Below are 14,144 nucleotides of genomic sequence, written 5' to 3'. Positions count from 1 at the left end.
CACATAACTTCTCTATATTCTTTGTATGCTGAGTTGAACAGGCACCACTTAAAACCTAACATTTTTATAAAGGGAAGGCAGAAAAGCATACACAAGATTTCTATTAAAACACGCAGTGAAAATGGAATCTTGGCAGTTAACGGAATAACCTCTAGCTATCTGTAAAAATGGACCATCTGTTCTTAGTTGCTTCCCAGAGTTCAGAACAGTCGCGCTATAACTAGATCAAAAAAACTCATCAGAAAAATAAATCCTAGAGAATCCTAAATTCTAACTTAAGAGCCTAAAAGTTTCCTCAGAAGGAGCAATGGCTCTGTTGAGAGCCTCAAGGAGAAGCTGGAGGAAGCCCAACTAAGTGGCTTTTTCTCCGCACTATTTTACCTGTGGAAGGAAGGGATGACACATGTGCACGGCAGGCATTTCCTTGTAGGAGTGGGGGTGAGGCACTTGAGGGAGAAAGTAAAACATACCCGGTTTTCTGTGTAATGCTAAAAATAAATCTAACAAAGCCAAGGGAAATGACATAGTTGTAGTAAACAACTGTGTACTCAAAAAGTACTTGGTGTATTAATTTAACCCTCAAGAAAAGTTCTCGAAACCTTCCTATATTCACTGGCAATGGTGGCACATACCTGTAATCCTGCACTTGGAGGGTAGAAGGGTAAGAGAATCAGGAGTTTAAGGGCAGCCTCAGCAAAACATCGTTTGAAGTCAGCCTGGTAGGCAACTTGAGGCTGGTGAGATGGATCAATGGGTAAGGCTACTTCATATTGTTGTGGTGACTCAATCATAAAATAAACCATGCAGGGAATCCTTGGCTACCCCTGTAGAAAGGTCTTCTGACCCCCAAGGGTTATAACCCACAGGGTGGGAAACTGTTCCAAGCTCTTGATCAAATTAGCCAAAGTCATTGTCTCATTGCATTGTAAGAATTCTTTAGTCTCTGGTGTTTAGCTGTGGCCTCATTTTTTAGGCTTTTTAAAATAACCTATTCATCAAGATCAGATAGTAGTAAGGACATTATAATAAAATACCTGATAAACTTTAAATGCCATATAGCCTTATAAATTTAAATGTTTTAAAAGCTGTTTTTTTTAATCTAGTTTTTAATTTTCTATAAAACTCCAAAATTTTCTTTAAAGGAGTTGTGTGTTTTTGCAATATCAAAACAAAGTCTCTTTTTTAAGATGCAGAGCATAACCATAATTTTTAGAAGGCATAACCAAGTTTTAACAGAGTAACAATTTAGTGTCTCTAAAATCAATACCAAGCAGATTCCTTTGATGTTATAAAATTTGACTATAGCAAGAAGATTCTTGTATATGTGTGCATAGAGGCACAGCTTTAATACCTCATTAATCAAGCATAGTTTTAAATCTTATTTTTATAAACTTAAGGTTTTTAAGACAGGACAGAAATTATTTGGCTCTCATCCTGATTTAGCAGTGTCTGTGGAGACCTGCTTCCTTGGTCAGCTCATGCCATTTGTTGCTGCCCAGAATGGCTCCAACCCTGAGGCATGACTTTAAGCTAACATTTTGTTACAGATGTTATACATTTTTAACCATATCCAATAATATATAAGCTAATAATCTATAATCTATACAGAGCACAGTAAACTCATACATTCAAGCCAGTCAGAAACAAACATACAGTGGGCACATACAATTATATATTTAAAATAGACAAACTTTCCTTACTTTCTCCAGCTGCAATTCCAGGGGACACCTTGCTACTAAACCTAACTGTCATGGGCACTGTGGTTTTGTAGCAGAACTAGCCATCTTCCTTACCGGAAAAGCTGAGAAGCTACAGGTTCCCCTTTAAGAGCAGCTTGTACAAATTAGGCAGCCCCTGGCTTGCTGAATGCTTGACTCAGGCAGGAGGTGGGGCTTCTCCTGTCTCCTAGCTGCTAGCGCAGGGTTCTTTGAGCAACATCAGTTTATCACCTTTGTTGCCCTAATTCAACCACTTTTTTCTGAAAATCCTTGAAATAAGTTAAAATTAAGTCAAGGGCGAATGGCCAACAGATGAAGCTTGGCCCTTTCCTCCAAATATGAAACAAAGAACAACAATTAGGCAATTAAATGAAACCACAGCCAGAAAATTAAAGACATGGACAAACCAGCATGCCAAGGACAACCAATAGAGTTGGGAAGGAGAGGGAAGAAAACCAGATGTCCCACCAAAGTGGGGGCCCGACCCAGATCAGGGGTTCCTCCAGTGGGAACCAAAGAGGAACAGCATGTGCCCTGGCCGCCTCTGACCTTAGGAGCAACACTGTGTCCAGTTTCTTCTTTCTTGGGTTTAACCAAACAGGTGCCAAAGAGAAAACAAAAGACAGGCTTCCCTCTGGAGGTTTTATGCTTCAAACTGAAATCCCTCAATGCAGATGATTACAAACCAGAGACCTGGGCAGAATGACTGGATGCCTGGCCAACATACCAAATGTTCTGGGGTCCACTTAAATCCAACATAACTCAAACATCAGGTAAATGTAGATGACAAAAATATATTGTAATCAAACAACTATTGATAGATCAGGGCTGCAGAACAGACTTAGGAGCTGAACTGCTGAAGGACATTGCATAGCATATTCAGGGGATTAAACCATAAAGCGAGGGGGTGTAGGATGGGCTCTATTGTCCAGTCATACTTTGACATACTTTGAGTAAGGAAGTTTTCATCAATCAGGATAGAGTAGGTTCCTGGTCCTGGGAACATGAACTTAGCTTGACTCTATCCAAAAAATTCAGAAGTTGTCCTTGAGATGTCTGGACTTAGACAACTGTTCCTTATAAACTGTCTCCGAGATGTCTGGATTTGGATAACTGTTTCCTTATAATGGTTCAGTTATTGGGAAGTCTCCAGCTCCTCTAGGACTTGGGACCTTGAACTTAGTTTCTCCCTAAGTTCTCCCACCTGTCTAATCAAATGAAGTCTAAAAGCAAAATGGCAGTACTTAGAATAAATTTCTTATACTTGTTCCTACTATACCCTGCCTGACAACCTAAGATTGATCCCAAAACCCACATAGTAGGAGAGAACTGACTCCTGCTAGTTGTTTTATGACCAAACACACACACACACAGTACATGTTCCCAATTAAATAAATGTAATCAAATGAATTTTAAGTGAAAGCTTTCTTACTTAGACAGGCACACCTGAAAATTACTAAAAGACTAGACTCGTTTGCCAGCCAGTATCTAAAGACTCACCCTGTGTGTCTACACGAGCTTGGCAGCCAGCTGTGTGGTGCTCAGACTCTGGCATCTCCTTAAAGACTTCCCAGCGACTCTGTGCTTTCTAGCCTTGATGGAAACTGTTGCCACACCTCACTTTGTATGCTGGTGTTTTACTTCTGCATACAAGCTACCAAGCTTTCCTTACCCACTCAGCACGCTCTTATACGAGCTGTTCTCTCCTTTCTTTCTAGGAGTTTGAGATCAATACAAAAAAGGGTATTCTAATTTCATTTCTGTTGCTGTGATAAAATACCCTGACAAAAAGCAATATACAGGGAAATGGGGTTTATTTTGGCTTACATTTCCAGGTTATAGTCTATCATTATGGGGAAGTTAAAGCAGGAACTTCAAACAGCTAGCCATATGATATCCATTGTCAAGAGCAGGAAGAAATAAACATGCCAGCTCTCTGGCTTCCTTGCTTGTGCTCAGCCTGATATTTTTCCATTTATATAAAATTCAAGACTTCCTGTACCTAAGGAATCTTGCTATCCACAGTGAGCTAAGTTTCCTCACATCAATTAACTTAATTAAGACAGTCCTTCCAAAACATGCCCAGACCACTAGAAGATCATCCCCCTTTAAGATTCCCTTCCCAGATGATTCCAGATTGTGTCAAATTGATAAAATAACCTTTACAAGGGGTAATTTATAAAACTGCAGAACAGCAGCAAGGAAGTTCTATTTTGTTATTGACCTAAGGTACAGTGCACACAAACTGCATATTTAAGAACAGTTAAGAACCATTTTTTGATCCTTATAATCACAGAAGCTATTTGCTATACAAAATATGATTGATTTATTTAATATTGTGAGTGTGCAAAATATGTTTGATTTATTTAATATTATGGGATGCTGTGTTGTAGTGCATGTGTGGAGGACAAAGGTCAACTGTGGACTTAGGGTCTCTCCTTGCACCTTTACATGGGTTCTAGGCATTGAACTTGGGTCACCAAGCTTGCATAGTGAGTACCTTTTACCCACTACAACTCTCCAGACTATAAACATCTTATTACCAACTTATTTCTAACACAGACTTAAAAAAAATGTAAAGGTTTATGCTTAAGCAGCTGCCTGAGAATTTTCAAACTGAGCTCTGAAGCAATCTCTACAACCATCTTCTGGAGATAAGCATAATCAACCTATTTAAAAGGTGATATGTATGTATGTGTGTGACGGTGTGTGATGGTGTGTGTATCTATGTATTACATGTACCCATGTTTTCACGTGCATTTGGAGGCCGAGGAGTACGTTCTATTACTCCAAATCTTGGTCTCTCAAGACAGTTACTCACTGAAATGAACTGGTAGGTAGTTGGACAGCAACCCCCAGAGACCTTTGTGTCTCAGCATCCCCACAACACCGAAGTTACAGGTGTACAGGACTATGTCCAGCATTTTTTTTATGTGGGTCCTGGGGATTCAAACTCAGGTCCTCATGCTTGCACAGCAAGTGCTCTGACCTGCTGACCCATCTTCCTAGCCCCGTGATCTTCAATCAACTCAGCTTAGTGGCAACATTAAAGCAAGGCTTCCAGACATGCTGTTGCCTATGTTTGTATCTATAATGAGGCCAACACTTGTACTTGACCATATCCGGACATATCATGAAAAGGTCAAATGACCTCATGGCATGTGTCATATAAAAGAAGCTTTTCCAGTAGTTAGAGAAAAGTGATTGGGATGACTAAGTCATCATACTGTACACTGAGATGCATGTGCAGTCAGATTTACAGAGAACCCTACAAGTCCACACTTATCTCATTGACAGTCCAGGTTTCTGGATTGCAGTGGTTAGCATGCCTGCCTTCTGCATTGTAAACAGCCTTGTAAAGTGGCCCCGCAAGTTGTAGTAATTGCTTGATTTTTAATTTTTCTCTCTGAGACATGTTTTACTCTGGCTGGCCTGGCACTCACCAGCCTTGGTTGACCTTCCTGAATGCTAGAAGTGTAGGCATTTGCCCCTGGGCTCAGCTTAAATGAATCTTAGATTCTATTGCTTTGTGTTGTATTTGCTCCTAATTTGCAAGTTCTTTTTTAATGTTTTTATAAAAGTTTAAATCTGAGACATCTACATTTTGCTTTATACTTGCTCACACTAAATAATATTACAGCATAAAACTTATAGTCAATCCTTTGGGGCCTGAAGATTTTTCTCTAAAATTTGAGTCCAAACTTACTCAAGCTCGTAAAACTGCTTTTTATACCTGTTTGGCAACCAAGCAAGCTGCTCACAGGCTGAGAGGAGGGAGTTAAGGGATTCAGTGGCCCTCTGGCTCTTTCCAAGGACCTTCCTAACTTAGCAGTCAACAAAGACATTAAAATGGGGATGGTGAATCACAAAACAGAAGCCAAAGCCCTGAGTATGGCATGAGAGTCTGCAGGGAGAAGGAGCTGACAGCAGCGGGGAGGAGAGCAACTGTGCATGGAAATGTCAGAGAACAGTTAACAAAGAGCAATCGAAAAGATGTGAGAAAAAGAGAAAGGGGGAGAGGCTAGAAGAGAGGAAAGAGAGAGAGCAGGCAGGGCCTGCAGGTTAACAGAGAACAGCTGTAGAAAACAGCGTCACAGGATTAAACAGTCAGCTTCTCAGTTGTGCCTCCTAGCTGCAGACTAATCACAATTTGCTGATACTCACAAAGAAACAGGGTGACCCAGGAAAAGAACGAAGAGAATAAAGATGAAGAAAGCCTTAGATGAAAACGATAGTTGGAATGGAAAACAGGAGGAACAGCTGGACACCAATCATCTACGCATAGGCACCACAGGCCAGGGATGTGGAAGTGCCACGGCACGGCTGCTTTATTGACGGTTTAGAACTGGTTTAAAGATAAAGAAACTAAGATGGAAGCCCGATATAGTGGCCTACACCTTTAATCCCAGCAACACGGAGGCAGACGCAGATAGATCTCAGTAAGTTTGAAGCCAGCCTGGTCTACATAGGGAATTCCAGGACAGCCAAACCTACATAGAGAAACCTTGTGTCAAATTCCACCCCCTTAAAACAAAAAAACCCAAAAAACTAGGGTTAAAAATCAATTACTACATCACCATAGATTTCACAGCTAGGAGAAAGGCAGAGCCAGGCCCCGAGGCACGACCTAAAATATTTCTGTTTCTGCACTTCTCTAACCACACAAGAGCTTGGGCAGTGCTGGGCAGCCTATGCACCGTGAGCACATTCTCAGTAAAATGGGCTTTCTCTCTCATCTCATGAGCTTCCTAATCTTCAGAGGGAGATGTATGAGTAAGAGAAGGGATGTACGTGAAGTCCACACTGCTCCTAGCAAAAGCTGGTGTTCAAATGTTCACTGCTAGGATTACACAGCAACACGTTCTGGGGCTACACAGCAGAGGCTCAGAGAGAGATTCCTTTTTACTCTAATGACAGCAAAAGAACTGAAGGATACGCCATGCTGTGCTGGGCTGTGGCTGACTGAAAGCATCTAAGCAGACAGGGGGAGGGAGATGTGGGGGGCACAAAGCAAAGCATGGAGCTCTGAAGACTTCCATGGAGAGTCAGATGCAAATAGAACAGGAAGTGGAAAGTACACTGAACTCCAGGAAAGAGAGCCTCAAATCACCTATTAAGTTTGACTTAATAGTAAATGCAGCCTACAAGTAAATGCAGCCCTGTAGGCCAGTGGTTCTCACACTTCCTAACACTGAGACTCTTTGATATGGTTTGTCATTTATGGTGACCCCAACCATAAAATTACTTTTGTTGTCAGTTCAGATAATATAAACATCTGTTTTACGATGGTCTTGGGTGACCCCTGTGAAAGAGCCGTTTGACCCCCAAAACCACTGTTCTAGTGGGCTTTTTCTCACGTATCAATGCCTCAGAACCATCAATGACGGTTGTTCACTTAAAGGATGCAAATGAAAACAAGTTGGTTGGGATAGGTCAAGAAACAGAGCTGCCGAGATACAACAAAACCCTAACCTGGGCGTGACTGCACTGATACCCAGTGAGGGAGTGGTGCGAGGTCACCACCTTGCTTTTACACCCACCACTCAGAGAACAGGACCAGCATCATCAGGGACAAGACAGGTTTAAAGATGAGGGCTCGAGAAAGAAAGGATGTAGGCTCAGTCTTAGCCACACTGAGGGAATTCCAGAAAACTTCTAAGGCAGAGGTAACTGGAAGCTTTATGAAGACAGGAGGGAAGAGTCATCTACAGAGTTTAGCTGAATTTATGAAAATGGCAGAGGCAAGCTACAGAGTAAAAGAAGGTCTCTGCAGTCTCAAAGAAATCAAGGTCACTGATACTTGAAAAGGAAAAAATACTTTCCCTATGAAATATGTAAAGCAGAGAAAAAAAGTTAAATCTCAGTCAAGAATGATTGAAGAAAGGGGATGAGCCATCAGCCAGGGAGAGATGCCCCTTGCCCCTTGCCCCTTGTCCCTTGTCACCTGGGGCAGGCAAGAAAGCTGGCCCTGCCTCTCACTGAAGGCAGCACAGTAGAGCTGGCCCTGGTGGCATAGAAACAGAAAGCCAGTCCTGAGATCCTGAGAGCTGGAGAGCTGGGTCTACCCTTCGCTGGCCGCAGCACCGGGTGAGTTAGCCAGGGCAGTGCTGGAGAACACGCTCTGGCGGTGTGGGTATGGGAGAGATGGCAGGCTGACCAACTCAGCTACCATGCAGGCCCACATCCAGGGCTATGAATCAGCCCACCCCAACATCTACGCCACCGAGGAACTGCTGAAGCACGTGAAGGAGCAGGTCCTGCAGATCCATGCAGGATCTCCATGACACAGGGAAACAAACAGGTATCTGAGAGGTGTCCCTGTGAGGATCCAGTCTTGATAATGGAGTTGAAACCAGACACCTCAAACCAGACCTATGACTCACTGTAATGAGCATTTGTAAGGGAAGGTGTGTGAACAGAAGGGTATACTGTGGAACTCACTACAGCTTCCACTATGAGATTTATTGTCGTCGTCGTTCTTTTTCCTTTTCTTTTGTGGGGGAGGCTGCAAAGCAGAGGGCAGATACGAAGGGACAGGAAGATGAGTGGGATTGGGATGCATGATGCGAAACTCAATAAAGTCAATAAAGAGTTAAAAACAAAAGAACCAGTGAAGAAGAAACATCTTGTTATATGAAGGGGAGAACAGGTATTTTGTGGGAGACAAGGTCTGTTGCTTATCTCTGGGAAATTCTGGCTGGACCAGAACTTACTTTATAGACTAGGGCAGCCTCAAACTCATCAAGATCCACTTACCTCTGCTTCCCAAGAGCTGGGATTCAAGCTGTGTGCCATAATGTCAGGCTGAGAATAGGTTTTTGTTAGATCGTAAACCTAATGATAAGATCTCATTGAGGAGATTCAACTGGAAATCAGCACAAGGTCCTTAAAACTGCTGGAGCTGGAAACATGTCAGTTGGGGGAGTGCTTGTCGGGCATGAAGATCAAACCTGTAATCTCAGCACTTGGAAGGTGGAGGCAGGAGGGGCAAGCTCTAAGTCATGCTCAGCTATACAATGAGCCAGCCTGGGCTACATGACCCCCCCCTTTATTTTTAAAGGAAGGAAGGAAGGAAGGATGGATGGAAGACGGAGGACTTATAAATAGTAGTAGGTATCCCATTAGAGAGAGAGAAATGAAAACTGGGATAGATACAGCCACCTCACTTTTGTGGCTTCTTATAACAGACACTAAAAGCAAAGGAAACAGACAGTGGTGGCATCAGGAATGGAGAACAGAATAATGAATGCACAATACAAACTGTCCGGAGACAAGAAATTCTAAAGTGTTGGGAAAAGCAATGCTAAAGAGCCAGGCCATGAGGTCTACACTGGGAAATGAGGTAAACAAAACTGGAAAGACACTAAAATGGCTGGGAAAAAAAAATGGATCATAAGGCTCAGACCAACATGAGGAAGAGAGGTTAGAGAAAGTAAGAGAAAAGAAAGAGGTTAGAAAAAGTAAGTAGAGAAAGTAGAGAAGGGCATGGGGCTAAGAAAGCACTCTGCCATTTGAGGTGGTGCAGGTCTTAGCAAGAGCAATGCTGTTAACCAGTCAGCACAGTCCGACAGCGAGGGAGCAGCACAGGTGTGAGGAAGAAGTGGCCCATAAGCTCATGTCCTTAGCTATGGGGACAAAACAGGCAACTAATAGACTGTGTAACTAAAGCAATGGATGAAGGAGAAGCCGCCAGCCAAGGAGCATGTACTGATATAGACTCCAACAAACAGGCTGCTCCATCTCTGCCCCAGGCCCTTCCAAAAGAGCCTGCCTCAGTGCCTGACAGTGCGGTACATGACTCCAGGTACTCAACAACCAACAGGGGAAAGGAGTGCTGCCCACTACAGTCACCTCAGCTGTTTCTAGTTAGCATAACGAACAGTTGTTGAGCACTAGTGAACTTCCAGGCACGGGAGAAGGCATGGCAACTGACATTTATGCAGCTCTTCCAACAGCAAGACGCAATTCCTGTTTGCACTGGACTCATGGCTCTATTGCAATGATGCTAAGGAAGAGGTATTGCCATGGCCCTCATCAGAATTCAGTCAGAGAGGTCAATGTTAATGAATAAATGCTGAGCCATTGCACTGGGCTACAAACCAGGCATTCCAGAGTGAGGCTCTTTGCCACACCCCACTGTCGGTGAGAAGACAGTCCTATCCACTCAAAGGAACCCACTTCATATTTCTAAATATTCTATCCTCTCTATTTACTAAATTTAAAAATACAAAGAACTTCCATATTACATCTGTTCTTAAAATGCCAAAGCTATCAAAATCTAAAACATCGCCAAACATACAAGCTCTCTTTTTACCAAACTCTAATTCTGACCCTAACATTGGATCAAAGTTGGCACCTGAATGTAAGGAGTTACCTAGCAACGGAAGTTCCATATGCTTTTAAGAGCGCAGAGGCACAGCACTTAGGAAATAGAGGCAGGAGGATCTTGAGTTCAAGGCCAGCATGGGCTACACAGCAACATCCTGCCACCACCAGCCTGCCAAAAGTACTTGTGAATTGTGCAATGACTGTGGAATGCACAGGAAGGGCCTTGGGCTTGGAGGATGGGGGCTTGTCCTCGTATGCTCTACCAAAGAGGTCAGTTCTGAGCCAAGCTGTGAAAAAAGGGCAAATGGCATTGGGTGTGGAGGAAGAACATCACTCAGAAGAATGTAGAGGCCAAGAAGCTTTAAAGTATGTTAAGAAAAGTGAGTGCGTAAAAGCACTCCATGGGTTTGCATGGGTTCTACAGCAGAGGCTCTAAGGCTGAACACACACCAGACTTTTGGATGTCAGTCTGGCCAGGCAAGCCGGAAATCTTGTCTGTCCCACTCAACACAACTAAATGTAAAACAGCTACCTTCTAACTGGACCACAAGCCTGTCCAAAGTATGCAGTGTAATTTATGCAACTATGTAAACTAAAAAGAAACTGGTAACAATCATGAAACTGCTTTTAAAAGCACACGGCAGAATGATCTACAAACCCCTTCAACTCCTATTCATTGTCTCTATCCCTTAATAACCGCATCATCAATGCTGTTTTCTAAGCCTCTGCTTGAACTCTCAGTAGTAGTAGTAAGACCCGAGATGAACCTTACCAAGTCAAGGCAATTTCTGGTGTGAGACAGAGTAAAAAAAAAGGGGTGTGTGTCATAAAGCACCAGTTTTCTACAATTCAAGCCTAAAAATAAAACAAACTCCTCTAACTGCCACAAGCCCCTGAGAGGTAGGCATAAGCAAGCACTTTCTCTACGCTGTAGAGGCATGTGCTGCTTCCGTTACTCACCCTGTTCTGTTTCCTATTCCGAAGTCACTAGAGCAGGGACAGGGTGGAGACATCTTCTATCCCATTAGCACTGTGCTTCCCATGACTAAGACATTCTGATTGGCTACCATCAGACGCATGACCGCAGTTAAAGTGAAAAGCACTCTATTAATTTTTTTTTAAAGACAGGATCTCAGACTGTAGCCCAGGCTGGCCTTAAACTCTCAGTGATGCTCCTGGCTCAGCCTCCTGAACGCTGTCACCATCAGCCACTGTACGTGTCACTGTTACTGACTATGGACCTAGACTTCCTACAACATGAGGCTGAAAACCACTGCCACCAGTCTCACTGCCACAAAGGGAAGGCTCACCTGGAAATAAGCTCTGCTCAGAATAAAGAGAATCCACAAACAGATGGAAGTCTGGGGCCAGCTAAGTACAAATTTCATACCTAGTTGGATTTTTTTGTTTTTTGTGGCCTATTTTGTGGTGAGTCCACTTTTACTTTTTTCCTAATTGTTATTAACCATGTGTATGTGGTAATAGCCAAATTCTATTAACAAGAAAATTTCAAGGTAAACTCTTAGCACCTATTAATAATTATGTCTAACTTTATAATCTGGTTTTATTGATAGTCCAATATTGATACAAAATATTTAGAAATGATTCTGGCACATTTTAACATAGCATTTCACATTCAAAACTGTGTTATATATCTTCATTCCTTTTTTTTTTTAAGAAAAATCAATATTTTTGCCTTACAGAAAACAGAAAAATAAATGCCTATAACTGTATTATGTAAGGTAAGAATAATCAACTCAGAAATTAAGAGTTCTTATTGTATTATATCAATTATTTAAAAAACAACAACCCCTTCTCCCACAAAAGAAAACCACAAACACCATGTAAAGCCTCTTACTTGAAGCTGAAGAGTATGGCGAAGAATGGTTTCTTCTAAGGCATGGATCCACTTCTCTCGCTCATCTGCATCTCGAGCTAGAACAAAACATTAGAGGTCAATGTGTGGTTTACTTTACAGGCTCATCTTAAGGAAACATCTGGTTTCTTGCACAGGTCTAATATCGAGGCAGAATTACAAAATACTCAACAATTCTAACAAAAGGAATATCCATGTTTAATAGTAGGTAGATTACTTATGCCTCAGACCAACATTCTCATGGGGAGCAAAAAAGTCGGACTATTATTTTTTAATTGCTTCATTACAGATGAAGGTTTTAAAATGTGACACATATACACAGTGGAATACCATTCAGTCACTAACAAAAATAAAAACCATTATTGTTGCAACACAGACGGAATGCATGCAATAAGCCAGGCATAGACACATAAGCACTATATGACCGATTGCTCTTGTAGTCTCCCAACAGTGGAAGTAGGGTACATAGAGTCAAGGGGGAGGAGGAAAGATGGAGAAAGGGCAGATCCAGAGATACTAAGTTACATTAGCCAAAAGCAAGCAGCTCTAGTGAGCTGTTATAGTGCTGGTTTACTGTCAATACCAATAGCTAAAAGAAAGAACTTTGAAAGCTTTTACCATGGAGAAGTGATTATGTTTGCAAAAATAGGAATGCTCAGCTGATTTAAAATAACACCATGTATATATTCATCAAGGCATATGCAGGATCTTAAGTTTTTATTATCAGTTAAAAATGATTTTAACTAAGATAAACTTCTATTAAAAAAAAGGGAAGAAGAAGGAAGGAAGGAAGGAAGGAAGGAAGGAAGGAAAAAGGAAGGAAGGAAGGAAGGAAGGAAAGAAAGAAAGAAAGAAAGAAAGAAAGAAAGAAAGAAAGAGAGAGAGAGAGAAAGAGAAAGAAAGGAAGAAAGCCAGCCAGCAGCCAGGCAGTGGTAGCACATGCCTTTAATCCCAGCACTCAGAGGTAAAGTCAGGCAGACCTCTGAGCCAGCCTGACCAGAGGGAGTTCCAGAACAGCCAGAGCTATATGGAGAATCCCTATCATAAAAAAGCAAAACAAACAAACAAACAAAAATCAGAAAGAAAGATGGAAAGAAAGACAGAAGAGAGGAAAGACAGACAGACAGAAGACAGTTACCATAAACCAAAGTAGTAAAGAATTACTGGTGAGTATTTTGTGAAGGGCAAGCATCTGGAGGAGAGGCCTAGTATTTAGGGATGTTCCTTGGCTGGCAGCATTATAAATTCCTAAGGAGGAGTTGTGTCCTGGATGACGCACTTAAGATCTGTCAGTGTGTGTGCCAAGGGTATTGGGAACTCTGTTTTCTGGTCAAATTTGAGATTGAACCTAAAAGTCTTTTTAAGAGAAAAGTTGAAGACCAGGGCTCACTAGCAAAGTGGTTCTCAACCTGTGGGGTGTGACCCCTTTGGGGGTTGAATTGACTCATAGAGGTCACCTAAGACCATTGGAAAATGATTCAAAACAAAAGCAAAATTACAGTTATACAGTGGCAACAAAAACAATTTTCTAGTTGGGGGATACCACATGAGGAACTGTATTAAAGGGGTCATAGTATTAGGAAGATTGAGAACCACTGCATTAGCAAAAGGGACTTTGGTAAATTAGGCTGTCTTGATTGGAATCCCAAAAGGGCTTCACTGTGGAACTAAGGATAAATCATAATTGAAACAACTGCTTGGTCATCTGTGTAGGCCAGGAAGATCTTAATACCTGAAGTAGACCAAGGAGCCCCCATATTTATTAGTGACTCTGCATGTGGCTAGCAAAGTGGATGAAAGAGGTCCTCCTCAGGTTCTGACTGTTCTTTCTTTCTTTTCTTTTCCTCCCTTCCTCCCTCCCTTTTCTGGGACAGAGTTTCTCTGTGGAGCCCTTGCTGTTCTGGAACTCACTCTGTAGACCAGTCTGGCACTGAATTCAGAGATCCGCCTGTCTCTGCCTTCTGAGTGCTGGGATTAAAGGCGTGTGTCATCACTGCCTGGTACTGGTATTTCTCTAAACAATGTTTAAATATAGTCCAGCACACATGTAAATATAATCTAATATACATATAGAGGTGCCTCTGCAGACGAAGTCACACATAACTGAACGCCAAGACTAACAGGGACTCCAGATTAGTTTAAGCAGCCAAGCAGTATTTTTAAATTTTACTTACTTATTATTATATTACTGTATGGCCGGCATACAGGAGAGTTTTGTTCTC

General features: G+C 42.0%; 1 protein-coding gene across 4 annotated transcripts in view; it reads right to left on the bottom strand.

The window, feature by feature from the left end:
* Osbpl9 (oxysterol binding protein like 9) overlaps positions 1-14,144 on the bottom strand; it is a 139,340-nt gene that overhangs the window by 59,950 nt on the left and 65,246 nt on the right. For all 4 annotated transcript variants that reach the window (XM_032900421.1, XM_032900430.1, XM_032900439.1 and 1 more), the window contains exon 4: positions 11,905-11,981. In XM_032900421.1, the coding sequence (XP_032756312.1) occupies positions 11,905-11,981 (77 nt within the window). The remainder of the gene's footprint in view (positions 1-11,904; positions 11,982-14,144) is intronic.

The sequence above is a fragment of the Rattus rattus genome, chromosome 1 (genome assembly GCF_011064425.1).
Source record: "Rattus rattus isolate New Zealand chromosome 1, Rrattus_CSIRO_v1, whole genome shotgun sequence".
Classification (NCBI taxonomy): domain Eukaryota; kingdom Metazoa; phylum Chordata; class Mammalia; order Rodentia; family Muridae; genus Rattus; species Rattus rattus.
Note: the sequence above shows the minus strand (reverse complement) of the source record. Positions and strands in the feature narration are given on the sequence as shown.